Source organism: Lutra lutra, chromosome 16 (assembly GCF_902655055.1).
Source record: "Lutra lutra chromosome 16, mLutLut1.2, whole genome shotgun sequence".
NCBI lineage: Eukaryota > Metazoa > Chordata > Mammalia > Carnivora > Mustelidae > Lutra > Lutra lutra.
In genome coordinates, this window is record NC_062293.1 from 4130202 (window position 1) to 4158064 (window position 27863).

The 27863-nt window shown below is 60.2% G+C and overlaps 1 protein-coding gene across 4 annotated transcripts in view; it reads right to left on the reverse strand.

Moving 5' to 3' along the window:
- Nucleotides 1-8697: 8697 nt before the first annotated feature.
- SEPTIN9 (septin 9) overlaps nucleotides 8698-27863 on the reverse strand; it is a 146544-nt gene continuing 127378 nt past the window's right edge. For all 4 annotated transcript variants that reach the window (XM_047709165.1, XM_047709167.1, XM_047709166.1 and 1 more), the window contains 9 exons: nucleotides 19855-20046; nucleotides 17768-17896; nucleotides 17300-17381; nucleotides 16831-16968; nucleotides 16118-16235; nucleotides 15158-15253; nucleotides 14773-14869; nucleotides 11675-11726; nucleotides 8698-10609 (listed from right to left, as the gene is read on the reverse strand). In XM_047709165.1, the coding sequence (XP_047565121.1) occupies nucleotides 10474-10609; nucleotides 11675-11726; nucleotides 14773-14869; nucleotides 15158-15253; nucleotides 16118-16235; nucleotides 16831-16968; nucleotides 17300-17381; nucleotides 17768-17896; nucleotides 19855-20046 (1040 nt within the window). In that variant the 3' untranslated portion in view covers nucleotides 8698-10473. The remainder of the gene's footprint in view (nucleotides 10610-11674; nucleotides 11727-14772; nucleotides 14870-15157; nucleotides 15254-16117; nucleotides 16236-16830; nucleotides 16969-17299; nucleotides 17382-17767; nucleotides 17897-19854; nucleotides 20047-27863) is intronic.

The following is a 27863-nucleotide window of genomic DNA, read 5'->3' on the forward strand; positions in this document are numbered from 1 at the left end:
CTCTCATGCTCACCACTGCCTCAGCCAAGTGCTGCCCCTCCCCCCGGCGTTGTCTCTCCCACGTCCTTCCATCCTTCCCACCCCGGCTCCCACAGCCCCTGGGCCAGCTCAGCTCTGAACTAGACTTATGAGACGGTCATCTGTCTTCCCCACCACGTACAAATTCCCGAGAAGAGATCTTACCTTTTATGACTTAGATTCCCCATAGGAAGCATATTACTGGTACGCAGAGGTTCTCAAAACAAACCTTCCTTAAATGAACAAACAGGTAATCACATGAATGGAGGCCAAGGAGCTTGAGTGGCGCTCGAGCGTTCAGGGAGCAGTAAAGGGACTGGCTAATAACAGAGCCTGGGAGGTGGGCCGATTACACCTTGCAGCGGGTTTCAGTCCACACCGATGATCAAACTGGATGGATTCTGGGCTTTGAAGTCATGCACAATTGCAAAGAGCAAGTTCAATTTCCTTTGGGAGCTGCTGAACATTAAATTAACCTTTTTAATCCTTGAAAAGAAGCACAAACGCCGTCTACACACTTTGTGGGCTCTGCAGCTGCCTGGGGTGGAGGGGGGTGAACTCCAGGCTTTGGAGCATTAAAGAGAAAGCTATTAGAGCCGCGTATTTTTTAAAAGAAAGAGAGCGTACAAAGAAGAATTACGAGAAGCCCCCGAAATTACAAGTGTGGGTTACAGTAATTGCTAAATTACAGAGTTCCAGCTTTATTAGACACACACCCCCTCGGCTTCCACAGATTTCTAGGGCTGTCTTGAGCTGACAAAAGCCAAAAAGCTCTGTGGGAGATGTGGCAGGGAGCTGAGTGGGGCTAATGGGAGCCCCTCTTGTGGGTGAGGCTGGGACGCAGAGATCTGGTCCAGGACCAGGCAGTTTCTGCTTTCTAGTGGTGAATTCCTTTGGGGGGGAACAACGCACCATGCGCTGGGGTTTGGAGGGAGAACTGGGGTGTTCACATTTTCCTACTACGTGGAAGCAGACGTGGCCTGTGGCTAGTTGATTTGGAAGTCCTGAGATGTCTCCCAGGGTCTGTGAGGGGGCTGGTGTCAGCGGAGAAAGCCCATCATCATTTTCTCCAATCACAGCAGTAATGTCTAAGCTTCAAAGATATGTTCTGCCATCTTTGAGAACTACCACCCACCTCTGCACACCAAGGCCCACTTGTTCAACAGCATTCCCTCTCCATACACCTGTCCCCTGCCACGCCAGCCACATATGAGCACACTCCACCTACCTTTTACATAGAGACACACATTAACTTTATCATGCTGCCATCTTCTCTCGCAATCACTAAAGGGAAAGGTCTCATCTTACCCTGGAAGCCAGTAGTGAAATGGATCTAATGAATGCAGCAGCTAAGCCTAGAGCCGGCTCAGCTGCGTACTGGATGAGCTCAGCACCTCCCGCTCATGGCCTGAAAGAAGGGTCATATTCATTTTCCAGGAGAAATATATTTATTTTGCACTCTCCTGGGTTTTTTACACATAACATTTGGGGTAAATAAAAAATTACATGCAAAGAAGCAGGAAAATGTGACCCATAATCAAGAGAAAAATTGTCAGTAGAAGTAGACCCAGAGATGGCTGAGAGGTTAGAATTACCAGACAAGGGCTTCATGATAAAGATGTTAAAAAATCTAGAGGGGAAGGTGGGCAGCATGTGTGAACAGGCCTGGGGAGCAGAATGGGCACCTGAAGGAGCTGCAAACAGCTCACTTTCTCCTCTGCTGTCAGTTCTACCCTCCACCTTCTGGCTGGTTTTCATTCCTTTTTTTTCTTTTTAAGATTTTATTTTTAGGTAATCTCTATGCCCAATGTGGGGCTCGAATTCACAATCCTGAGATCAAGAGTCACATGCTCCACTGACTGAGCCAGCCAGGTGCCCCTGCTTTTCATTCCTTTTGACTCCAGGACAGAGAAGCAAGTTAAGGCCATCATGTCAGCTTCAGCATGTTGGTGATAATGTTGGTGATGGTGATGATGGTGGTGACAGTGCTGAGGGTGATTGATGATGGTGGTGATGGTGATGATGGCGATGGTGATGGTGGTGGTGCCGGTGATGGTGGTGATGGTGATGGTGACAGTGGTGAAGGTGGTAATGGTGATGATAATGATGGTTGTGGTGATGGTGGTGATGGTGATGGTGACAGTGGTGAAGGTGGTAATGGTGATGATAATGATGGTTGTGATGGTGGTGATGGTGATGATGGCGATGGTGATGGTGGTGGTGGTGGTGAATGGCAATGATGTGATGGTGGAGGTGGTGATGGTGGTGGTGATGATGGTGATGGTGGTGATAATGGTGGTGATGGTGATGGTGCTGGTTATTTATGGTGATGGTGAGGGTGATGATGGTGGTATAATGGTGATGATGGTAATGATGATGATGTTGATGGTGGTGATGGTGATGGTGGTGATGATGGTGATGATGGTGATGATGGTGGTGATGGTGGTGATGGTGATGATGGTTGTCTTCATCTACTTGAGAAGATATAAGAAAATACCATAGACTGGGTGGCTTAAACAATAGAAATTTATTCCTTACACTTCTGGAGACTGGGAAGCCCAAGATCAAGGTGCTGATAGATTCTGCTCCTGGTGAGAGGGTTTCTGTGGCTTGTGGGCAGCTGCCTTCTCACTGCTCCAATGGCCTCTCCTCAGTGCGCACACAGGCAGAGAGAGAGCTATCTGGTCCCTTCTTATAAAGCATAAATCACATCCTGAAGAAACCTAGTCACCGGCCAAGGGCCCCACCTCCAACTTCCAACACATTGGGGGTAGGCTCCGACATGTGAATTTGGGCTGGACACTGATTGCAGTCCCAAACCAGGGGGCTCTCTCGACCCCGTGTGCTTCCCTATATCCTGTGCTATGGGGCACACGTGCTTGCTGGAGTGCTCACCTGTGCACACACAGACACACGCTTCCTACTCTGAGACCACAGGCAGCCCAGTGTGGTGACATCGACTACAGCTGTGTTCCGGCCCTACTCCTCCCACGGAGGGTGGCAGCAGAGGAAGGGCTGCCCAAAGCAGCTCCTAGAGTGCAGGGACCCCAGAGGAGGAACCCTGGGAGCAGGCCTCCACCACCGCCCCGCTGCACGAGCTGTCTCCTCATCGGGACAGTGGCGCTGGCAGCCCCTGATGGGCCTTCTCCAAAGGCACCATGGGAGTGGGATGCTCTGTAAACTCTGAAGGGCTGGACAAAGAGCAGGGCCTCTGCTACAGGGAAGGACTTTTCTCTCCCCTACAGATCCCCAGCTGCCCGGGGGAGCTGGAGCTCCAGACAGGACCGTGAGGAGGAGGGGTGGGGAAAGGCAGCAGTTGGGGAGCAGGGGGGGAAGGGAACTTCCTGCAGGATTCTGACCTGCCCCAGAGCCAGAGCAGGGATCCAGCGCCCCCTTGGGTTAATCTGGTCGCAAATCCCAAGACTCAGCAACGCCCCCTTGAGGCCATGTCTGCAAAGCCCACAGCTGACAGTCTGGGAGGCACCCAGCGCTCAAAGCCCCAGTTGCAGCTGGTGGAGGGCACAGTGTTCGCTTCCCCTGGCAGAGGCCCCCCCCCACAGCCCCAAGGCCCCCTTCTCCAGCGGGAGACGCAGAGACACACCCTCTGTCATGCCGGAACATGCTGGAACCATATCTTCCACCATGAGACCAGCCTGTCCCAGACCCAGTGGGCCTAAGACACAGACAGCCTTTTTTTTTTTACATACTTATTTTTAAAATTGTGGTAAAACAGAACATAAAATAACCATTTTAGCCTTTTTTAAGTGCACAGTTCGGAGGCGTTCACATTCACACTGCTGTACGGCCGCCATCACCGTCCACCTCCAGAACGTTCTCTTTGCCCAAACTGAAGCTCTGTCCCCATAAACACTCCCTCCCATCCCCCTACCCCAACTCCTGACACGCGAAGACGTTCTGAGGGCCATGTGTCCGGGAGCCACCCAGCCAGAGGCACCACCTGGGGCCACGCCTCCCCCAGCCCCCTCAAGGGGCTCTGGGCAGGCTGCAGAGGCCAGGTCTGAGCCGTGCCCACCCCGGCCTGGCTGGTGAGGCTGCCCCTGGGGTCTCCCGAGTGCTCCAGCTCCAGACTCAGCTCTGCCCGAGTGGGTCCTCGACGCCTCCCCAATGTGGTCCCTCCATGTGGCTGTTTCCTTCAGGGGACTTGGGTATTTTCGTGCGGCAGGCTCTACTGAAGTCATTACTCAGGGAGATGGAGGGGCCATGGCGGTTTCCCTGTGCCAGGACTGGCTGATCAGCCTGATGCTGTTGTCCCCCCCCTCCCTCCTGCACCTCTGGAGGGGGGAGGAGGGAGGAGAGAGGAGGGGGGACAGAGTGGAGAGGAGAGGAGAGACAGAGAGGGAGGAGAGAGAGGTGGAAGGGGGAAGGAGAGGGAGGAGGAAGAGGAGAGGAGAGAGCTGGGAGAGGAGGAAGGAGGGGGAAGATGGGACAGAAGAAGGAGAAGGGGGAGGAGAGGGAGGAGGGAAAAGGGAGGAAGAGGAGAAGGGAGGAGGGGGAGGAGGGCATTGTGGAAAACAGGCAGCCATTCCCTGCCAGTGACACTCTCTAAGTAATTAGTTTTTAAATCAGGCAGACGGTTCAAGACCCACTCACTCTGGGCAGCTTTAATTATTCATACTCCCTCTTTATTCTCATTATTTACAGCCGCCCTCGCTGACGGGAAGGAAGATGCTCTCCCTGGGCTCCGGGCATCCATTCAGCGGCACTCTTCTGTCGGGATCCGCCACTCGGCCGGGAAACGGCGGCTGAGCGGCTGCCCAGACTCTCCACAGAACCGCGGAGGGCTGGCCAGGGACCCCTGCGTGGGGGACTTTGGGGATCAGCTGTCCCTGGAGGAGCCCTGCTGCCCTAGGGGGTGGGGCGCCAGGCAGGGGTGCAGCGGGAGAGTGGCTGGGGCTCACCCAGATGGGAGAAAGGAGGGTGGTGAGGCCAGCCTTGCACGGGAGCAGGGAGGGACTTGGCTTGGGGCAGAATCAGCCCCCCACCCTACCCCCGCCCTCTGCCACTTCCAGCTTCCCAGCCTCCTGATCCCCACCAACTCCATGCTCCCCCTTGAGGAAGGAGGCCCCTTCTGATGCCTACCCCATCACAGGCCAGGTCCCCCATTATCCAACCTTTCAGGCCTGGAACTTCTCCCTTGGCACGTAAACCACGGTGACCAATGATCACAAGGCTGTTTGGGCCTTCCTGTCCCTCCCAAAGCTGAGGGACTGATCAGGGTCATCTCAGACCATGAGGGACCCAGGGCAGGGCCCAGGGGCCATTGCCCCCTACCCTCCCTCCCCAACCCACCCCCTCTGGCCTCTGGGGTATCCTCAATATATGATCGGCGAAAGGTGACCTGCCGGCGTCTCCCTGGCGGACCCAGTTGGGAGACGCCCAGCTGCCTACTTGAATCTACGTGGAAAAGGAGCTCAGAAATGAGCATTTCGGTAACAGGGTCAAAGCCGTGCTCTGTGCATGAGCCCTGAACTCCAGGAGGCCCTGATGGTTGGTGTGCACTTCACGGGGACGCTCTGCCCTCCCACGTGCCAAACGGCAGTAACCAGAGCCTCGAGGGGAACACGCAGGAGGGGGAAGGATGGGTCTACACGATCCCGGGGCCCCTCCTGGCTCTGGGTCTACACAGACCCTGACAGCATGGGCTTCAGAACCGTCTCCAGCAGCTTCCTGCCACCAGGCACCTCTTTCATCTCTGAGGAGGACAGGGATGGCTCGCACCCCTCCAGCCCTCCTGGTGCAGCCCACGGACGGGGCTGAACCTGTAGCCATCCACAATAAGGCAGGTGTATGGGATGGACTAATGTACGACCATGAAAATCGCGTTCTCCAAGAAAACATAATGAAGTAGGAAAACCCTTCCTGATAGTGAAAACATGGGTTACAAAAGGGTGTGCTCGATCTGAGCTCAGTTCCGGAAAGACAAACACAACAAAGTTTGCCGATGCATTTATTTATTTATTTACTTATTTATTGTTGTTTTGCCAATATGTTTAAAAGCACTTCTTTATCTCCTATCCATTAGCTGGTGGACAGGCAACGGGGGTGGTTTCTGTATTCGCTGTTAGGGTGGTTGTTTTCTGGCCTTTGTCTATTTTTCACACTTTCTACAGGGAGCAGGTAGGGCCAATATTATCAGAGAAAAGCCGGGACGTCTTACCTTCGGGAAAAGGCCAGCGCCTTCGGAGTGCAGGCAAGGGAGTGCAGGCAAGGCGGGAGTCTGCAGCTCGCCTGGGTGGGCGGAGGGGACCACAGCTTCCCTGGGGCTCTCCAAGGATAGGCTCTCAGGTCTGGGATCCTCACGGTGACATCCCCATGTGCTGGCGATAGGCCCATGTCCCTGACACAGCTGCCTCTGCTTCCCCGGGCCCCTCCTGCCCGTGGTTGGGGCCGTGCACACACCGCAGTGTTCTAGGCGCCAAAGCAGGAAATGCATCTGGTCTGCTCAGCGAGTGTCCCAATTTCCACCATCGGGGACACCTGAGCTGGGCCAGACCTACTTAGAGGCCTGTCCCCCTTCTCCTTCCTCGGGGGAGGTGTGGGGGCGAGTGGGGAGAAGGGGGAAGGAGCAGGCCGGGGACAGAGGGCTCCTGCCTGGACAAGGCAGCCTCATCTGGAAAGGACCCGGCCACCTGCTAGGGGTGAGCGGGAGCTGGGGGCCCCTGCAGGGTGGTCCCCAGGACAGGAGGCCTCCAAACCCCTCAGCTTTCACACTGGGTCCGGCCAGAAGTCGGCGCGGCTCCCACTCTCCCTCTTGCACCCTCCACTTCCCCTTCCCAGTGCCCCTGAAACCAAATCAAGGACACAAGGCAAAGCAGAGGAACCAAGATGACAATGACACCAGCCCCTCCCCCCGAGTGGGCACTAGGGAGGATGGTGGGCTTTTCATTTCCTTGTGGGGTATTTTTTTTTTTCCGGCATTTCCCACATTGCACATCATCTACTTGGTCTATGTCATGTTTAACAATGAGGGGGGCACATCCCTAAATACAGATCTGAAAAGAGACCCCTTAGCTGATTTCCACCTGGTTTCTCCCCCTAGTGGGGGCCACCCGCATGGTTCCCCCGGGGATACAAGGACATACACAAGGGAGGGTCTGGAAACCCCCCCCCCCAAAAAAAACTGCCCCTTCACTGAATCATTCCCTGACTTGGTCAAACCCTGCTGCCCAGAGCAGGGAAGGTGGGAGCATAGGACACCTGGTCACAGCCCCCTGGGGACATCCCACCCCCACAGGTGCTCAGAGCCAGTCTGACGCTCTGGCTGGCCTTGGAGGCCCCTGCTCACCCCCAGGATGTCTTGGCAACAGCCCAACTCCTTAAAAGCCCCTTGGGTGGAGGAGTCCAGACCATGACCCTGAGCGGTGGGAGGGGGCAGGGTGGTGTGGGGTCTCCACAGGATAAGCAACTTGCCCGGCTCACCCAGGACCTTCCACGTTTTGGCACTGAAAGTTCCAGATCCCTGGAAACTCCACATGTCCAGGTAGACTGGACAGTTGGTTACCCAGATGTAGAGCAGGGGATCTGCTTGCTTGGGTGGGAGAGCCCCCATCGCCATCGGCATTCCTGGGCTGCCCTTGGAGGGAAGTGCAGGTGGGCTGGGCAGAGCCCGTGTCCTGGTCCCCGTCAGCCTGGTGAGTGAGGGACCAGCAGCGCCAGGGACGGGGAGCTGGCCAGACCCAGTAAGCCAGCCCGTGGGGGAAGCCAGATTCCGGAAGGGAGATCAAGGCTTGGAGAGGATGTTGGGCCCTGGTGGGGGTCGGGCCCGAGAGAGCAGCTGCTGGACATGGGTGTCTAGCAGGAGTGAAGATGGGGGTGGTTTCAGTCTGGAGGAGGGAGGGAAAAGGGAAGACTCAGGGTCAAGAAGTTCAAGAGCCGTCGCTGATTGAGCTGGGAAGAGCCCTGAGATGATGGTCCCGCAGCCCCACCCTGGTCTGATTCTGTCCTCCTGTGCCCCCAGCAGGGGTCGGCAGTGCCTGACATACCCCAGAATCCAGAAGCACGTGATTCATGTGGCCTCTGCCCACTGATTCATTTGCACATGAAACCCACCTTCTGCAGAACAAGCCAACCTTGAACCCACATCTGAGCCCTGCTGCGGGGCCCTCTGCAGCCACCTTATCCCTGGGGCCCAGTGACAGAGGGGGTACTGGATGCCCTGGGTTGAAGAGCACTTGCCCCACCCCCCGAATTCATGTCCTCAGACAGAACCTCAGAACTCGGCCTTATTTGGAGACAGGGTCTGTGCAGATGGAACTGAGGAGGAGACAAACCCATCCTGAAGAGGGGCCCCAAATTCAACAGAGGTGCCTTCCGCGAGATCTGTTTCTCGTCTGCAAGGAGGAAAGCAGGCACGGCGCAGGCCGGGGAAAGGACAGCCTGCCGACACCTCCATCGCGGACATCCAGCCTCTGGAACCAGGACAGAATGGATTTCCGTCGTTTGAGACAGCCCAGCTCATGGTGACACGTTATGCCCAGAAAAGGGCTCCCGCCTCCAACACCCCGGGGCAAGGGGGAGGGGTGTCGTGCAGAGAGAAGCGCCTATGGCAGCCTCCAGAACCTCTCCCTCTCCTCGGGGCCACATTCTCCAGGAACAAGTCCCTGGTAGGGAATGACAAATTCTGACCAGTTCCTACGGTTCGATCTGATAGGACGAAACTGAACTAGAGAAACTTTATTTCCGACAATACAGGAACAGAAGCGGTTTTCGGCGCCTTGTGGTGGGAAACCCTTCCCAGCCTCCTTATCCATTAGGAAAGCTTTGCCCTTGGCTTTCCAGGTACCCGTGGGCTTCTGACCTCCCCGACACCGGCTTCCCCGTCACGAGGCTGAACAGCCCCCGGCACGCACCGCCAGGCCGGCTTTGGCCCGCGGGAACCGCGCCTCTGGGATCAGGAAGAGGAGCACGTGCCCCCCGGCAGGTTTGCGTTTGGACATTTATTTCAGGAAATACAGTCTCAACACTTTGTTATTTATACAAAAAGACGAATTTCTCAGGAGGCACATAGCAAAAGGCCACCGTGGGAACAGGCGCCGGTGAAACACCATTTGCCGAGATCTGGCTACAGAGAAGGAAAGCGAGTCCGGCCCGCCCGAGGCTGCCCCCCGCGCCCTCGCCCCGCCGCCAAAGGTGAAGGTTTCCTTCGCAGTCTTGGTTTTGGCAAAAACGTGGCAAGTCGGCAAGTAAACGGTTTCGCTAAGGGGTCCTTCCTGTCTTAGGTGGGGAGGGAACACACAACGCAAGGACATCATTCACACGCACGCACACACGTGTGCGCGCACACACACACCCCCGCACAGGCCTGTCTGCATCCCCTCCCCTCCCCTTGCTAGAAGCCAGCCTGGGCTGCAGCCCGATGAGGGCCCACGCACATCTGCCTCCTGACCTCTCCCTCTTTGGGGCGGGGAGGTATTTACGATGGGCTCTGGGGTGCGGGAACCCAGGCATATTTAGGTGACTAAAGCTCCCGGGGTCAAGGGGTCAGCAAAACCTGGCCCAGGAGGGCTGAATGGGTGTACCCGGGGTGGAGCATCTGAGGCCAGAGATATCCAGACAGACAGACAGAAACACTCTCGCAGTCACGCGGGGCAGTGCAGGCAGGCGCGGGGGTTACCTGGGCCGCTCTGAACGGCCCAGCCCCAGCCCACACAGACCCCTCCTTCCCACATGGTCACCCCCTCTTCCCTCAGCACCTCCACCGGATTTCACCTGCTGGGACCTTCCCCCAAATCACGGGGCGGGGCTAGAGTGGGGGGCATCTTTTCCCTTCCCTTGCACGCTCAATCGAATCCTGGGGGGTGGGAGGGTGATGGAGAGATGAAGACACACCTCCCTCTCTCTGATGTGTCCCCAGTGCTGTTGGCGGGGACAGCGGGGGAGAGAAGGCGGGCTCATGGACGGCTGAGATAAAGGCACTTTCTGCTGCAGGACGGGCTCGCGGGCCGGCGGGCGGGCGGGCATTGATGGGCCTCCCCACGTCTAAGCAATTGGCAACTTGCATCTCATGGAATTAACCAGTTGCCCCTGGGGCGGGAGGCAAGGGGGGAGGATGTCTGAGTTACGGGTCTGAGTTATGGCCTGGGCTGTGTAGGGAGGAGCAGGCAGGAAGGGGCTCCAGGCTGGCCAGGCCGGCCCCCCAACCCCACCCTGCACAGGCCTGCCTTGCTCAGAGGCTGGGGCCTGGCGCTAGGCCCGAGGCTCGAGGCCCCTATCCTGCCCCTCCCGTCCCAGGACCGGGTCCAGGCCCCGCACTGAGCGGCTAAGGACGCACACGCAGGCGGGCGCACGTGACCTTGTTATTGGGCAGCGTGTGAAGGGGTGGAGAATGACGGCAAGTGGAGGAAATTGTATAAAATAAAACGGGGCACGTGGGCGGACCTGGGGGCGGTGCTGGAAAGGGCTGGGGAGGGGCGGGTCCTGGGGGGCAGGGTGGGTCTACATCTCCTGGGCTTCGGGCCCCTTTTCCTCGAGGCCGTTGGCCATGGCGTTGCTGCCCTCGTGCAGGCGCTTCACGCGGTAGGCTTCGAAGTGGATGCTGCTGGTAATGTCCTTGATGTTCTGCATGTGCGTCCTGGGGGGGCACGGGGGGACACGGGTGCTGACCCCACGGGGCCGGAGCCGGGACTCCCACTGCCTGCCCCCCCTGCACCCCATCCCTCCTGCCTGGCTTTCAGGGGGCCCCCCAGGAGGGCTTGTAAGGCCCAGCAAGTGGGCCCAGGCTGGGGTACGGCAGGGGGCGTGGGGGTAGTTTCCAGTGACCCAGACCCTCTCAGAACACCTATGTTCTATCACACGCACCCCCTTCTCTCCGTGCCAAGCCTGTGGCCAGTCCAAGGGTAGGGGCTGGGTGCACACTCAGAGGGGACAGCGCTCGAAATGTCCTTGCTGCCACCAAGAAGCACCAGGTCCTGGGGCTACGCCCTGAACTGGAGTGCTGGTCAACCCTGCTAGTCAGTCCTGTGCCCAGGTTCCCCCTCTCTTGCAGCCCAACAGGAGACTCGGAAGGGCCTGGTGGGGGTCTTGGGCAGTCAGGCTGTCTAACACAGTGGGGTCACTCCCAGAAGCCACAGTCCACCCCCCAACCCCAGGGATGGCCTTGTCCCTCCACTTAATGCCTAGAATGCACCCACCTGCTAACAGAGAAACCGGGAACTCCTGGTACCACAGCAGGTGCCCCCCCCCCCCGCCCCCCACGGTCTCATTACGTGCCCAGACCCAGCCACATGGCACCTTCTCTACCGGCGTAAGGACGGCCACTCCTTATCTGAGCTCAAGAAAAACTAAGGGAAAGCCTCAGCTAGGTCAGAGTGGTGGGGTCAGAAGACACTAGGATGGGAGTAGGGGACACTATCTCCATGCCCGGCATGAGAGAGCCCCTGGAGCCCCAGGCTGCAGTGATGAGAACCCAGCGCCCTCCTATCCAGGGGGCCTTCACACAGATTAAGGAGGATTTTAACCTCCTGCTTCATTTCCACGGAGCTGTTTCAGACAACGGCCTTCCGAGGTCCTCCTGGGGGAGGACGGGTCAGCTACTGTCCAGCACCTCTGGCTGTTCCCCCACTGCCCATACTCCTGACTTAGGGCCCTCTCAGGGCCTTCGGGGGGCCAAGACCAACACCCCACAGCCCTCTCTCACCTGATTAGGAGGTCCCGAAGGTACGCAAACTCACAGTGGGTGGTGTTCTCGACTGAGGAAACAAAAAGAGCTTTAAGGTCACTTGAAGCCCCTCCCCGGCCCTGTCTCTCCCCTCCCCCCAGTAGTTCAGGGGCCAAGAGAAGCCTGGGTGGGTGAGCTGGTCGGGGTGGGAGTCCCCACCCCACAGGGGAGCACTGGGCCCCCACAGGCACCTGACTCTGCAGACACCCTAAGACAGGCCCTGCCAGGCGCCCGCCCCCCAGAGGGTTCCCGTCCAGCAGGGCCACTAGGGCCACTGCTCCTCACTGGGAGCCAGGGGAGGGGCATCTCCTGAGAAGAGCAGCATGTCCCAGGGGACCCTGAAAACGAGAGGTGGTGGCAATGGAACAAGGCAGGGACCGAAGGTGGCATTTAGAGAACCTGGGCCCTGCTGGGCCTTCTCCCAAGCTCGTCACCACTGCCGCTGAGCTTGGGAACCCTACGCTGCCCGGCTTACACGGACGCCCAAAGCACAGACTGCAGGACAGGGGGTCAGCTCTGTGGACGTGGGAGGACGGGCCCCCCAGATGGACCCCCAGAGGTCCCCCCGAGAGGCAGTGTCCCTGTGCCCCTGAGGGCTCTGCTGCATGACTCCTGTGTGTCATCAAATCTTCATGCACCCAACACACCACTAGGGCTCCCCGTCTGTGGTCTTGGGGAATCGGGGCTCAGAGCACAGGGAATGGGCCTGTCTCCCCGATCGCCCCCAGTAAGCTGGGGGGAAAAAGCCCAAAAGCCCCAGGGTCTCCACCTTGCCAAGCCCTGCAATTTTCTTCCAGTGGCTGCTTGCCCGCCACACCCTGGCCCTCCTACCACATCCCCACCGGCACCGGGCTGGGCCCGCACTAGAACCTTCTGCCGACAGACTCACACAAGGCATTGCTACGAACGTGAAGTGGAGAGAGCTGGCGGGAAGATGGGAGCCCCACGACTGGGAGTGTGCGCGTGTGGCTGCTGCTTCTCCTGGCCTCTCTGACCCTCAGTTTCCTCCTCTGTAAGGTGGGACTCAAACACCAGCCACCTCAGATGAGCTAACCACGTGCTCTCTCACACCCCACCCTCCTCCTGAACGCGCCACGCAGTTTCCGAGGATGGGTGCACCGTCTCAGGACGGCGAAACCAGGATCAAAGAAACAGGACTAGGGACTGGGGGGCGAGGAGGAGGACAGAGGGCGCGTTAACCAGGCTGGCCAGGGAGGAACACAGAGCAGCCCGTCCTCGGGTCAGTTACAAGCGGGCAAGGCCCGGGAGAGGAAGAGCCGCTAGCTCAGTGCGGGGTCCAGCTGCGCGGACGGGGGGCAGAAATCTCCGGGGTGCTCACGAAGGCTGCAGGAGATATGCCACCTTGCAACCGTCCCCATAGGGGCCACAGGGCCGTTTCTCACAACCCCACGGTGAGCCTGCAGGCCGGAGTTGGCCACCAGGGGGCAGCAGAGGCTTGTCCAGCCCTGGGCGGCCACCAACCCAGTCCTGTGTCCCCAAGTCCCCATGGGCCCTTATGATCCCACACTTCTCCGCCCTCCAGAACGGGCGCCTGCGCCAACAGTTCCTGAAGAGCACGGGGTAGAGCCGAGGCAGGATGCGCCCAGGTAAGCCTGACGGAGAGACAGCCCACGTGGACAGGAGCTGAGCCGCCGCAGAGACACCCCTGGAGGAGGGGACGGCTGCGGAAGCTCAGATCCAGGAGATGCTGGAAAACACCCCTCGGCACCGCCCGCTGGCACCTACGTGGGCGCCCCGCGGCCGCTCCACGCCTCCCCCAGACTTCGGCAGGGCAGGGGTGAACCCTTGGGTGCTACAGCCTGGTCCTCTCTGAAGGAGGGCGCAGGGTCAACTGCAGGGGTGGGGGCGGGAGGGGGAGTTAGGCACCCAGTGGGGTAACATATGTAAAATGAGCAGGCACAGAAGGAGGGAAGGAGGGGGAGGGAGCTCGACTGTCCCGTATCGCGATGATCCCTTTCTTAAGGGTGTTTGCTGCCCCAAAAGTTTCATAATTCTGAGTCTGCCATTTTGCTAAGGTCCTGACACACAGCACCCATCTTAAGGATGGTGAAGTTGAAGACTGAGGCCTGGGGGATCGAGGGACTCGCCCGGTGTCACGGGGGTGGGGGTAGGGGGGCAGGGCGGCTGGTGAGTGCCTTCCAGACCTGTCCACGCCGGGCCCTCAGCCACGGGAGCAAAGACAACGTGGGCCTTCGAACCTGTCCATTCTGCCTTCTCTGTTCTAAAGAGGGAGACGGACAGAGCGGAGAGTGAAGCAGCGCCCCGGGCGCCACCACCCAAAGGGGGTTCAACTGTGTCCCCCAAACCATGTCCAACAGCCGACACCCTCGGCACCTGTGAATGGGGGCTATTGGGAGAGTTTTTTTTTTTTTGAAGATGTAATTAAGGTAAAGACCCTAAGAGGGGATCACGTGGATTCCAAAGGAAGCTAAGCCAATGACAGGCAGATGGCCTCCTGAGGAACAGACAGAGACACAGTCCGAAGGCTGAGCGGGGACTGTGGTCAGCCCAAGGATCGCAGAGGATGACTGACAGCCACCAGGGCAGGGGCCTGGAACACGTTCTCCCTTAGGGCCTCTGAAAGGAACCAGCCGAAGACATTTCTGTTTCAAGCCACCCAGTCTCAGCCCATCTGTTACAGCAGCCGCAGGACACCAAGATGTGGGGTCCCGGGAACCTCAGCAGGGGGCGCGCCGTCTGTTCTCACAGCTGGACAGCGCAATTCCCAGCCCTGTCCTAGGCCCAGAGAGGTAGAGCAACTTGCCCAGGGTCACACAGCACCGCTATGAAACACCAAAACCCAGAACTTGGCAGGACCCCTCAGGGCTCCTTCCTTTCCACTCTGGATACTTCCCTGTCCCCTGGGAGATCGGGGTGAAGGCACAGCTCCATCAGCTAACAGCTATGCACCCCAGACAAGCCACTGAGTGGCTGAGTGCGGTGATGCCGCAGATGAGGCCCCAGGAGCGCCCGGCTGGGGCTTGGGTGCCCAAGCTCCAGGCTGGCAGAGCGGCTTGAGTTTTCTGGTCTGGAGACCCCAGCAGCTTGACAATTACCTTCGATGGTGCCCCATTTGGTTTTCCTGCCAAGGATCCTCTTCCCGTTCACTTGGTACTCGTGGTCACTGCCCACCACGGCGAACGGGATCATCTCCTGGGGGAAGGACAGGCAGCACGGGTCACATGTGTGCGAAGGCCAGTGCGCTTCCTAGGCACCAGGGAGGAGCTGCCCTGAGCCCGGGGCCCCCCAGAACGGAGACCCTTGGCCCTAAAGAGCCCCATGTGAACACTTGGGCTCTGACTCCTTCCGGCCCAGAGAACACGTTCCCATGGCTCAGGGCCATCCCACCCGTTTCCCCAGTCCCACTGGAGCAGTCTGGAAGACCCTGCCGTGGCCTCTAGCAGGAATCGAGGGGCCTCCGGGAACGGCCAGTGCACTCACTCGGAACTTCTCATTCACCAGCCGGTCCTCCGGGTCCTCGTCAAACTCCTTCTGGGGGTACACATCGATGCCGTTGGACAGCAGGTCCGCAGTGATCTGGGGATCCGGAGGGGAGAGATGTGGGTGCCGTCCACACAGCAGGCTGGACTGACCCGCCGGGATCGGCCCGCACTGTGACCTCCAGAAAGTGAGGGGGCCCAGCCTGGGGTCAAGGGCAGGCTCTACGGGGCTGGTGACCGTGATACTCCAGTTCTCAAGCCTCCCGAGTGGAGGAGGGAGAGCTGCAGGCCTGCCGGGAGACACGTGCAGCCACCTGAGTCCCGCACGTCTCCCCGTCCTCCCTCTGTAGGCCAGCACGCCCCAGAGACAGCAGCTCTGGGATGGCGAGTTGTCCCTCAAGCTCCACCTGGAAACCCTCTGTCACGGCGGGGCCTGGATGCTGCCCGGGACCCCTGCAGCCCTGCGTGCACCTGCCTGTGTCAGACCGTCACCACCATTTGTTGCCCAGGCTCCCCCACACGCGGATACGCCACGCACAGCGTCATTTCTGCCCCAAGCACAGACCCACAGCGGCCTGCTCCCTCCTGCAGATGCGTCCATGGTGAAGGCACAGTCCTCCCCTCAGCCTGCTGGGAAAATCCCCACACTCGGGGCCACCGATGAGCACGTCCAGCGCTTTGGGGATGAGACCAAGGGGCCTCCCGGCTCATGTGCACTGGGGGTGGAGGCTCCATGGGGCCCGGGGGCCTCGTTCTCCCGGCTCCCCAGGTGGATCTGACGTGCCACCTGTCAGGAAGCCGCAGGCCTGAGCACGCCCTCCTGCGGAGACGGCGGCCTGAAGCAGGACCGAGGCAGAGAGGAGGACACGGCCACCTATCCCCACCGGCTCTGGGCTTGCTCTCCCCCGGGGAAGGCCTGGCGTGTTGCGTCCGACAGCCGGATGGAGGTGGAGAGCCCTACCCGCTGTTTGAAGTAGACCCTCTCCTCCAGGGTCAGCGTGTCGGCCTTAGCGATGACAGGGACGATGTTGACGACTTTGCTGAGGCGCTTCATGAACTCGATGTCCAGGGGCCTGAGGCTGAAGCAGAATGGTGTGGATGAGTGACGGGCCAAGGGGGACGGACGGACGGATGGCGACAGAACGAGGCAGGCAGGGCTGCCTCCAGCTGAGAAAGGGCACCCTGAGGGGCTCCCAGGTGTGGACACACCGGCAAGGCCATGGCCAACCAAGCCCTGAGCAAGGGACAGGAAAGAGGAAGGGACATTCGCCAGAAAAAAGGGACACAAGGGACAGGAAAGAGAAAAAGGGCATTTGCCAGACAGAAGCACATGGTGAGAGACCGGCTCTGAGCCCCGTCCTGGGTGAGGGGTCCCCTTGGAGGCGAGAGCGAGGAGGAGGGGAAGGAAGCCCCCAGCAGCTCTGGGCCCACCCAGCCAAGCCTCGCCCACTGGCTCCAGTGTGCCACCGCCCCCAACCGGAAGCCCGTCCTGGGAGGGCATGGGGACAACACCGCAGGGACCCCGAGTGGCGACCACCGTCCTCCACTGGGAGCAGAGCTGCATCCGCTCTTCCCGCACGGCGACAGGGGCAGTCACGGACACGGCCCGGGCTCCGCACTGGGATGGCCGAGACCCCCCCCTGGCCACACTGGCCGGGGCCGCGGGGGACTCACGAGTGGCCGGTGGCGGGGATGAAGTAGAGGCAGCAGTGCACGCGCGTGTCCGGGATGCGCTTCTTCCGGTTGATGTTGACCTCCTCCTGCAGGTACTTCTCGTACTGGTCGTTGATGAACTTCATGATCGGCTGCCAGCTGCCAGCACAGGCCCCGTCAGCCCGCCCCGGGGCACCGCTCCTGCCCGCTCTTCCCCAAGCGTCCCACACCCGTCCTCGGCCTGCCGGTGCGAGGGCCTGGGCTGCGGGGCCGTCTGAGCAGAGACCGCAGCCTCCCCGAGAGCTCCCCAGCCAGCCTCCCGTGCTGACCCTTGACCCCAGCAGGTGCGGAGGTCACGAGTCTCAGGGGAACTGCGTGCTGGCCCAGGATCTGGGGGCCTCTGAGGGTTCAGCAGCGAAGCAGGCCATGAGACAGGCCCCGTTGGCTGTCAGGGCGCTCCTCCAGGAGTGGCAGCCCCAGGGGTCCTCACCAGTTCTCATTGTTGATGTGGTCCCCAAAGCCCGGCGTGTCGATGACCGTGAGCTTCATGCGGACACCCTTCTCCTCGATATCTGCGGAACCACAGAGCCCACTGAGCTCAGGGGGAGACCCCGGGCCCCCACAGACAACCTGGGGCAGGCTGGGTCCTGCCTGGGAGGAACCTGACCAGCCCAGCCCCCCCAAGGCCCGTTTGGGGTGCCCCACGGGGACCAGCGACGATCCCCCAGGTGATGCCCAGGGAGGACCACCTCTGGCAGGGCCTGGTGACCGCTGACTTGGGCAGCTCCTACCCATGGGTTTTGCTGTAAAACTCAGTTGTCCCCAGGGGGCTCCCTCCGACCAGGGCCTACAGGGCTCCCGGAGAGCATCCCTGACCAGGACTTTCAACCTGGCCACTCAGGACTCAGCAGCACCCCACACCCCGTGTCGACACGCCCAGCCCCACTCCAGCTCTCACCATGCGTGATGGACTTGATCTCAATGGTCTTAGGGATACGTTCCTCCGAGGTGGGCTGCACCGACTTACGGCTAATTTTGGACTTGAAAAGGGTGTTGATCAAGGTGGACTTCCCCAAGCCGCTCTGCCCTGGGGAGAGGATGGGAGCCGGTCAGTGGGCCCGGTGGTTCGGTAGTACCTGGGCGCTGTCCCTCAGCCCCCCGTCAGTAGGGGCCCCAGGTCAGGGGAGGGCGAGAGGCAGGAAGGGCTGGGATGCCCAGGCAGTGGCCCAGCTCTCGTGGTGCATTGTTATGGGGCAGGACCCAGAGGGCCCCAGAGGAGCTGAGAGGCAGAGCAGCACCAGGAAGGCCAAGTAGGGGAGCTGGGCCCCTTGATGCAGCTCTCCTCTTCACAGCCGGACACACCGAGGTCATGAGGTTTGAAGGAAAAGCTCCACAGAGCCGCAGGACCACAGGAGGGAGGCTCTGCAAACCTGCCACAGTCCAACCTGCTAGGCTGCCGCACTGCAGGGTTCTGCCCGGTTTCCGGGGTCATCTAGGTTGGAAGCGCCAGCACGCTCAGCATTCAAAGCCTATAGCTGAGCCACCACGGGGCTCAGTGTGAAGCCACTGGGGCAGTTCCTGCTGGGGCAGGACGGGGCGGGGGGGGCAGCCAGATGGGGGACAGCTGGGTCTCGCCACCAGGAACAGGAACAGCCACTGGCCAGTGCCCATGTCCACACACCCTGGCGGTCGAGGGAGCCCCTGGGCCCCAGAAACACTCCCGGCCTCGCTGTTTCCAATCCTCACATCACCTGAGGCCCGCCTACAGCAGGAGGGCAGAAGGCAGAGGGCATGGTAGGGGGAGGGGGGCTGCCGCAGACCCCAGGCTCTGCTCACAGTGCTCCCCCCGCATGTGCCAGCCGCTGTCCTCAGTGAGGCTGTGTAACGCCCTCACCTGCCTGGGGGCCATCGCCATCCCACCTGACAGATGAGGAAACAGGCACAGAGCCCAGTGCGGGGATGGGAACCCCACAGCCTTATCCAGGGTCCACACCGGGAGCACCTCACAGGCATGACCCCACACGTGGAGCCCCAGCACCTCACCCCTTCCCTGAGCTGCTCTATGCCACGCTAGCCCACGTATTTTATAAAATTAAATTGTACCGATTTTCCGACTTTGATAACCTGTCAAGACAAAGCGTGAGCTCCCAGGACGCCATAGGTGGACGTCGGGAACCCCTGGGCCCAGCTGTCCACGTCCCCCTCAGCCCACCTGTCTGCGTCCCTGCCAGGCCAGGCCGGAACTACGTCAGAGAGCCCGGCCACCATGCCTGGCACCTGGGAGATGCCAAACCGTCTGGGATTATCGTCCTCCCCTCCCCCCGCCCCCCGCTGCTGCTTCAGCGACTGCCAGTCCTCCAGCGCCTACGGCCACGCAGGAGCCACACACGGCATCGATCTGCCCCTCCTGGTGGTCCCATCTTACAGATGAGTAAGCCCCGGGGAAGGGAGGACCAGCACCGCTCACCACTGAGCAGGGATGAGGCCGGGATTCCACGCTGGGTCTGCAGACCCCCTAAAAAGACGCACGCCTGGCCCAGGGAGCAGAGCTCCGGTCTCCCCGCCCTGTGAGCAGAGGCCGTGCCAGGCCCTCTGGGCCTCACTGCTGCCTACAGAGTGGGACACTCTTTTGACAGGGCGTCTGCGAGGACCGAATGGGGCCCCAAGGACTTCAGGAACAAGAGGCGGCCCAGTGCGCCCCCACGTCTGCCCCCAACCCGGATCAGGCCAGGCTTATCAGTGACCTGCCCTGGGGCCCATCCAGCTCTCCTGGGGCCAACCAGGAAGCCTCCAGCAAGGCCTCCTGGCCGTGGGGGCCCCGTCACTGGAAGTCCAGGGCTGAGCCCCGGGGCGGGGAGGGAGGGTGAGGCTGCTGGTCAGCGAGCTGCCGCCCTCCCGGCAGGCACACGGGCGTACACCCGGGCTCACGCTCGGTGCCACGCGCCATCTGCCCTGCGGGCCAGGTGCACCTATCCCCATTTTCCAAGGAGCGGACTGAGCCCCAGAGCCCGTGGCGTGGGGTCCCAGTGTGGGGCTCACACTCACCGACCACCATGATGTTGAACTCGAAGCCCTGCTTCATTGCCTTCCTGCGCATCTGCTCCAGGATGGAGTCGATCCCCACGTAGCCGAAGTCCGCGGGGGCCTTCTCATTACGGGGCGCAGGCGCCTGCTTCAGCCCGGCATCTCTGGGGGTGTCAGCCATATCGCCAATGCAGCCAGGAGCTGCCTCGGGAGCTGTGGGGAGAAATGGGGGCGTCAGGGGGTTTAACACAGGCATCTGCAAAGCACCGACCACACCCCCATTTCTCAAGCAGGGAAACTGAGGCTCAGTTGCCCAGGAGACCCCTGCAGAAGACCCCAGACCTAAAGGCCCTCCACCACAGCACCCGCAGAGCCCCACCCCTCCTCAGCAGCTGCCTACTAGCAGGTTCCTTCCCTTAGCTCCAAGGCAGAGGTGACCCCAGCCCTCCTCTTCCCGGCCTCCATCCTGCCCCAGGGCACCCGGGTGGGCCGTCTCCACCTCCATCACAGGCTCAAACAGGCTCCCACACCCACTCCAGCCCACAGGCCTCAGGACCCTCAAGGCCAAACAGCTGAGCGGTGGGGGCAGCCCGTGAGCCAGGACGAAGGAAAGGACCCGGGTATCATCCTGAAGCTCCCGGGTGAGGTGTTTTCAGTCCTGGGTCCCCATAAATAGACTGGGACAGAGTATGCCCCTCCTGGGCTCAGCGGTTCCCAGGCACCAGCAGGGAGATGGGGCTCTGGGGCAGCTCCCCGCCCCCCACCCGGGGGGGTCCTTCTCTCTGCCCGGCACCTGGGTGCCCCACACCCCCAGCTTTTGCTTCCAGGTCTGCGAACAGGCAGGCGGGACTGAGCTTCTAGAAATAACTCAAGCCTCTGCAGTTTGCAGATCAGAACCTCCCTCCCTTCCTGCCCCAAGGAGTCTGCACACCCAGGTCAGAGGCCTGGAGGAGTGGCCAGAGGCACCCAGTGAGGACCTGAGGGCCACTCCCCCAGTGGAGCTGGTCAGGGTGCTCAGAACAGCGTGGGTCCCTCCCAGGGTCTGCCAGGAGCACACTGGCCATGACCTGGAGTACCCCTAGACACACCACACACGCCTGCCCACACCTCTCCCTGGCGGCCTTCCCAGCCCCCGACCACTGAGGACGGTCAGCTCCCTCCCGTCTCCCAGGAACGCTCATGGGAAGAAGCACACGGTGCATCCTAACATCTCCCCGGGCCCCCCCAGGGAGGGACTGCCTGGTTCCCTGGGCATCAGCCTCGGAACCCAGCTCCCAAGTGTGCGCTGGGGCGGGGTGGGGGGTGGGTGGGGTTCGTGCACAGGACACAGGACACGGGGGTTTCCACTTCCTGGGGAAGCGACCTGACTCTCCCCGGCAACCAAACCCCAGTGCCAAACCCCAGTGGGCCCAACCGGCTCGCACCTAGGTGGCTACACCTCTGCTTTGCGGAAGTGTCAGAGGGAGCTGACCACGGCGGGCCAGCACCCTCTCCTTCTGCAGCCAGGATGATCGGCTGACAAATTCCAGAAATCAGAGCGTGGGTGGTTTCTCTGTACAACATCGCTCGACTTCCCCGTTTTCTCAGCCTGACAAAGCACCGTGACTCCCCCCTCTTCATGGAATCGGGGACCAAGCAGTAACAGAGCCCACGGGTCCCTGCTGCCCACCCCACTCCCAGGCCAGGGAAAGGCAAGCGACCCAGGTGGCATCGAGGACAGCCATGGGGCCTCCTCCCAGCAGCACCCGGAAGGCATCTGCCTCTGCCCCCTCTTCAGAAAGACTGTCCCCAGCTCCAGCATCTTTAAATAAACAAAGACCAGCACAACAGCTGGCCTTGAACATGTGGCCGCGGGGCTGCTTCCTGGACACAGACGTGGGGCCTTGTCTCGCAGGCCAGCGGCTCGGCTCGGCCCGGCCCCACGTGACCAAAAATTGCTTCCAGCTGCCCCTGGGTGGGGGGGGGGGGGCGCTGCACTGGCCCCGCCCACTCCCACATCCAGCCCTCATCCCCTCCCTCCTCTCTCCAGTGACCCGCCCCCGGCCCAGGCAGAAACTCAAACCACAAAGCAAACATCCTGCCACCAGCGCCTGCTTCAGAAATAATCACAAAAACTCGAAAAGCCCCATTCTTCCCCCCACCCCCCCCCACCACTGATGGAAGGGCCTGGCCTTTGCACAGGTGAGGGTCCCCTCCCGCAAGCCCCTTCTCTCCCAGCCAGTGGAGATACCAGCACGCCTGCTCTGCACGGCCAGGAGGCAGGTCCCCACCCACCCAACGATGGGAGAAGTAGAGGCCCCATCAGGCCAACCTGCCCAGACGATTTCTCCGAACCCTTGCTTTCCACGGAGAGCCACCCGGGACCCGGCTGCTCTGGCCGCCTGGCAGGGACAGCAGAGACCGTCTCCCCCAACCCTGTCCCAGAGGACTTCCAGGATGGAAGGACCCCAGACCCGAGCTGCCTGATACGGTGGCCACGTGGGGCTACGATGTTAATTGTGCTAAAATACACGTAACATGAAATTTACCATCACCCACGTTAAGTGCATAGTCCCGTGGCATGAAGGACATTCACGCTGTTGTGCAACCCATCTCCAGAATGCTGTCTTGCAAAACTGAAACTCTCTCCCCATTAAACACCAACTCCTCACTCCCTCCCCCCATTCTACCCTCTAATCTGCAGGCCCAGGGATCCCCGTGTAGAGGAATCTTAAGGTGTTTATCTTTTGGGGGCTGGCTTATCTCACCTAACATCACGTCCTCAGGGCTTGTGCACACCGTAGCAAGTGTCAGAATGTCCTTTTAAGGCTCAGAGTCCCTTTTGCATATCCGTCCCTCCATCAACACCTGGGGCGCTTCTGTGTTTTAGCTCTTGTGACTAACCGCTGGGAACACAGGTGTGCGAGATCTGGAGCCCCTGCTTCCAGTTCTTCCGGGATCGGGATCACGGGGTCACGTGGCATTAGTATTTTTAATTTTTTGAGGAACTGCCACCTGTTTTCACATGTGACTTCCCAGCACTGGAAATGCAGCCGGTCCGGCTGAGGAACCAAATTTTTCATTTTATTTAATTTCAATTAATTTACATTTAAAAAGCGACCTGGGGCAAATGGCATAGACACTGGATAGCAAAGAATTCTAGTTCCATCTACTTCTTTCACAAATGGGGAAACTGAAGTCTGCAGAGTGATTTTTTTTCTTTTTTTCCCTAAAACACCATCAGAAATAGCCAGGCCAACCTGTGACGACCATCATTGCATTTACTCAATGCGAAAGCTTCCCATTCACTGCTGTGCGGTGTGCTACCGTCCGTGTCCCCCACCACACACACACCGTGAGCCCCAGGGAGCACAGCAGCCTGGGTGAACCCCCCCCCACCCCGCCCCATCCGTCCAGAGCTGTACAGAGAGGGACGGGACACCCGAACAACACTCGTGGAATGACTGGGGTCTTGGGAGTTGTCCCCCTGGTGCAGGCTAAGGGGAGGAGGGCTCTGCGTCCCCAGCCTGGCCCACAGCCCCGCCGCGACGATGGTCAGACCTGTATCCGACCCACATCCCCCAGCGACCTCTCCCTGGGGCCGGGGCCTCATCCTCTTTCTCGTGGCCCCAGCACCTGAATCTGTGTTTCATACCCAAATGTCATGAGATGCTACTAACAGCAAAGGGATGTTCTTCACATGAAAGAAGTTTCACATTTATGTCCCAGATGACCCTCTCTGGACCCTCATCAGCTAAACAGCACCAGGGGAAGCCCTGTTTTTTTAAAAGATGTATTTATCCGAGAGAGAGAAAGAGAGCGCGTATGAGTGGGAGGAGCAGAGGGAAGAGGAGGGGGAGAATCCCAAGGAGACTCCACTCTGGGCGCAGAGCCCAACACAGCTCAATTCCCTGACCCTGAGATCACGACCAGACCCGAAACCAAGAGTCAGAGGTCCAAATGACTATGCCACCCAGGCACCCTGAGCCCCATTTTAAAAAAAGACCCTATCTTTAAGTGATTGCTACACTCAGCATGGGGCTCGAACTCACAACCCTGAGATGGAAAGGGTCAGCCAGGTGCCCCAAAGGAGCCCTATTTTTTAAAAGTGGAAAAGTCAGGTTCAGAAAGGTTAAGTCACTGACTCATGGTCACATAGCACCACCTGCCTTCGCTCACTGTTCCTGCCTGCTTCTTGGACAAGGCAAAGTGGAAAGACGACAAACTGCCACGACTTTCCTTCCCCTCCTCCGAGAAGGGGATGCCAGTTTTATCTCAGGGCATGGGCCCTGGTGCAGCCTCATTCCCTCCCCAGTGGCTCCGGGTCAACCTCCTCCTCTCGCCCCCCACCGGCAGCTCTCAGGCCCAGGGTGACATCGCTGCCCACCAGGCCACCAACCTTCCCCATGGAAAGAAGGCTCGAGACCACCCAGGCTGGGGTGACCCTACACACTGGCTTATCCCTTCCTCCAGCCTAATTATCCTCTTGGTTGTGGTAACATTTACATAACATCAAGTTTCAGGCATTTAAACCATGTTTCGGTGTCTGCCCTGGGCCCCATCCCCGCTGGCGCGTACCCACCACCACCAGCCACCTCCGGAATGCGTCCGTCACCCTCCACAGGGACAGCGCCCACGGACCTCTCACTTCCCTGCCGCGCCCCAGGGGCCTCTAGTCCACCTTCGGACGGCGGATTTCAGTGGCCTACGGACCTCGTGCAGCCCCATCCCCTGCGTCCAGCTTCTCTCGCGGAGCCTGCGTGTCACTGCAGGTGCAGGAATGTCCTTCCTTTCCACGTCTGCCGGACGCTCCGCTGTTTATCGGTTCATCCATCCCCAGACGCTCGCGCTGTCTCCCCCGTCTGCAAATAACGCTGCTGTGAGCGCGGCCGTGCAAGAGGTGGGGTCCCTGCTCTGGGCCCCCGCGGGCATCCAGCCTAACTGCTCACAGAACCCAGGGGACCCTCGGAGAGGCAGTCACTGCACAGTCATCCGACCGTCAGAGCAACGTAGCGCTTCTCCGCGGCCTGCGCGGTGCGTGTCTCGGGCCTCAGGTGCTGGCCGTGGCTCCCCGTGGCTCTTAGCAGGGTCCCCACCCTGCCACACTGGCACTGTCCACCTGGGTGGAAAACAGGCCCCGTGGCTCCTGACCACCCCCACCCCCCACCGCTGCTCTCTCCTCTTTGAACCTGACACCGTGGCCTGCTTGGTGGTGCCCCCAACCCCTCGCCCAGAGAGTGGCCCTCAAGAAGTACCTACAACCTCCAGCAACAGAACGGACGGACGACACACGGAATGTGAGCCATCAAGAGCAGTGGCGCTGGCCACTGGCCCCAACCCGGAAGAACCCTGCCACGGAGAGGCTCTGTGTGTGACTCAGCCCGTCATAGAAGGCCACCTATGTAGGAAGGAGTGCAGGGCTCCCCCCGCCCCACCCAGCGACCCCGCTCCTCTCTGTGCCCACAGCCTGGAGCCGGCCCCCTCTGTGGCCTCCTGCCCCGCGTCACCAATTCTCCCCTGGCTGAAAGGCAGCCCCCGGAAAGGAGCCCGCTATTGTGGGATGCCTCTGCGGCCGCTCACACTCCAGCCCAGCTCCTGGGCGGTGGCTGGGAGCAGGCCTACAAGGCCTGACTTGGAAGCCCACACCTAGGGGTCCCACCTAGCAGCCTGCCGCCTCCCTGGGGGTCTTGATGCCTTGTTCTGCATCCCAGCAACGTCCCCCCCGCCCCAAGTCTCATCTGCCCTGGGCCGCTGCCTGACTCTGCTCCCGGCAGAAGCAGCAGCCACATGGGGCCGGTCCCGTGTCGCAGCTGGCCTCGGGACAGCGCCCTTGGGGTCAGGCCCGTGCCATCCGCCAGCTCACCCCAATCCTCTCCATGCCTGGCTCTCAGAGCCCGGGGACTCTGCCACCGTTGTCCAAACAGACCTCACTCAATCACTGCCCGCCCACAGTGCCCGAGCACAGAGCAAGGCCAACCGGTCCGAAGACGCCTAAGAAGGCTACCGGACGGGCCCAGGCAGGGAACCGGGGTCACCGAGCAGATCCAGGTAGGCCCACTCGGGGGTCAGAGGATGGGGTCCTGGGGACACCAGGGCCCACCAGGGCCTCTTCTCTTCCCACCCCAAGGCCTCGCCTGGAGAAGACTGCCCTCCAGCCGGTATCCTCCAGGCTCAGTGGCTGCTCCCCACCCCCCACCCAGGTGCCTAGAGTCTACCCTCTAGGACCACAGCACAGCTCTGCAGTGCAGGCCGAGGGGACACGTGCAGACGCCTCCAGAGCACCCAAGCCCGTGGCCACGACACAGACGGCTGATGATCCTCGTCCCCAGCAATGATGCCCAGATGCAGGGTGGAGTGACAGGAGCTGCTCTGCCCTCCTGTCCAACCTCCCCCGGTGCCTGCAGCCCTGCAGGCCCTGGCCTGGGCACCTCGTGTCCCCGCAGTCCCCTACTGAGCCCACACCCTACATTCGAGCAGTCTCCACGGGGACTGCGTTAGGACGACGTGCTCCCTCCCACGTCCCCCTCCACCCGACAGTCCCCGAGCCAGAGCCCTCAGCTGCCACATTCAGAGCGGCGCCGGCACACGGCAGGTCCAAGACTCGCTGTCTGGCATGAAGGAGAGAACAAATGCAGGCCTGACGCTAATCACAACGGCCAAGGTCTCCCGGAGGCTCCCGGCGCCCCAGGCACTGTTCCAGCCGTCCTGCAGATGCTACCGAGAGCCTGCTCAGTGCAGGGCGACTCCACAGGCCAAGTCCTCCAGCAGAGACCCAGGCAGGGTCTGCGGCGGGGGCAGGGATGAGAGGCCCGGAGCTCTCGCCCCTCTCTCCCCAGCAGCTGCCAGGAGATGCCCACCCGATTGGGAAGGGAGTTCCTTTTAGGGAAGCCCCAGGCCTATCAAGGGGCCCAGCATTTTAGCCCCCACAACCTGGGAGAAAACCACCTAAAGGCCAAGCCTGGCTGGCCAAGCTCCTCGACAGTAATCGCAGGGCCTAGTACAGGGATCCCAGAGTCCAGGGGCCTTCTCCAGGCCGCAGAACTCCCAGGGAAGGTGGCGGGACAAAGAACACAAGCCCTGACACAGCAGAGGCCCCACACAGAGGCCTGGGACGCTGCTGCTCTGCAGAGCTCGCAATGGAGCCATCCCAGCAGAGAGCAAAATGCCCATTCCCATCCCAGAACTCCACTTCCTGGAGGTCATCCCAGGCTGGGCTGACAAATTCACAGGGGCCTCAAAGATGATTCCCCACTCCTGGTTGTGAGGGGCAGGGGAGGGAGAGGTGCTTGTTAGCCAACCTGGGGAAGTCAGTGGGGCTGGGGACCGGACAGACGAACTAGACAGACGGACACATGGGGACACACACTAACACACACACACACACACACACACACACACATGAAATTGCTTTGCAACAAGATCTTTAAAAAATGGCTAGAAGCAATAATTGTGGAAGAAGATCCTGGACTCCTGGGGTCAAGCCCCTCGTCGGGCTCCCTGCTGGGGAGGGGGGGAGCCTGCTTCTCCCTCTCCCTCTGCTGCTCCCCCTGCTTGTGCTCTCTGTCAAAAGTAAATAAATAAAATCTTTGGGGGGAAAAAAAAAGATCACAGGGTCCTAGGGGACCAAGACCACAATACAGATTCATTCAACAAACGATTCAAGGCCGGGGGTCTCCCTCCCAGAGCTGCAGCGAGAGGGCCAGTGAGAACCAGCCATGTGCAGGGGGTGGGCAGGGAGGGTGCGGGGCCTCACCCCCTGCAGGGCTTTGAAAACAGGACCTCTTCTCATTTCCTCTGCTCCTTGCCATTGCTCCTTGTCCCCCATTCACCCACCCAAGCCGCTACAAGCTCCCCATAAACGTCGCAGGGGAACTTCCTGTTCCTTTCTAAAGATGGAAAACACTGAATATAAATGACCAAATTTTGCAAATTTGTGCGGGCGGGGATCGAGGACTGAATTTCAAAAGCACACATGCCTCATCTAATTCGATAAGTAATTCCAAATCAAATTACACTTCACACTTTGTACGAGGCAGGAAGTGTCTCGTCCG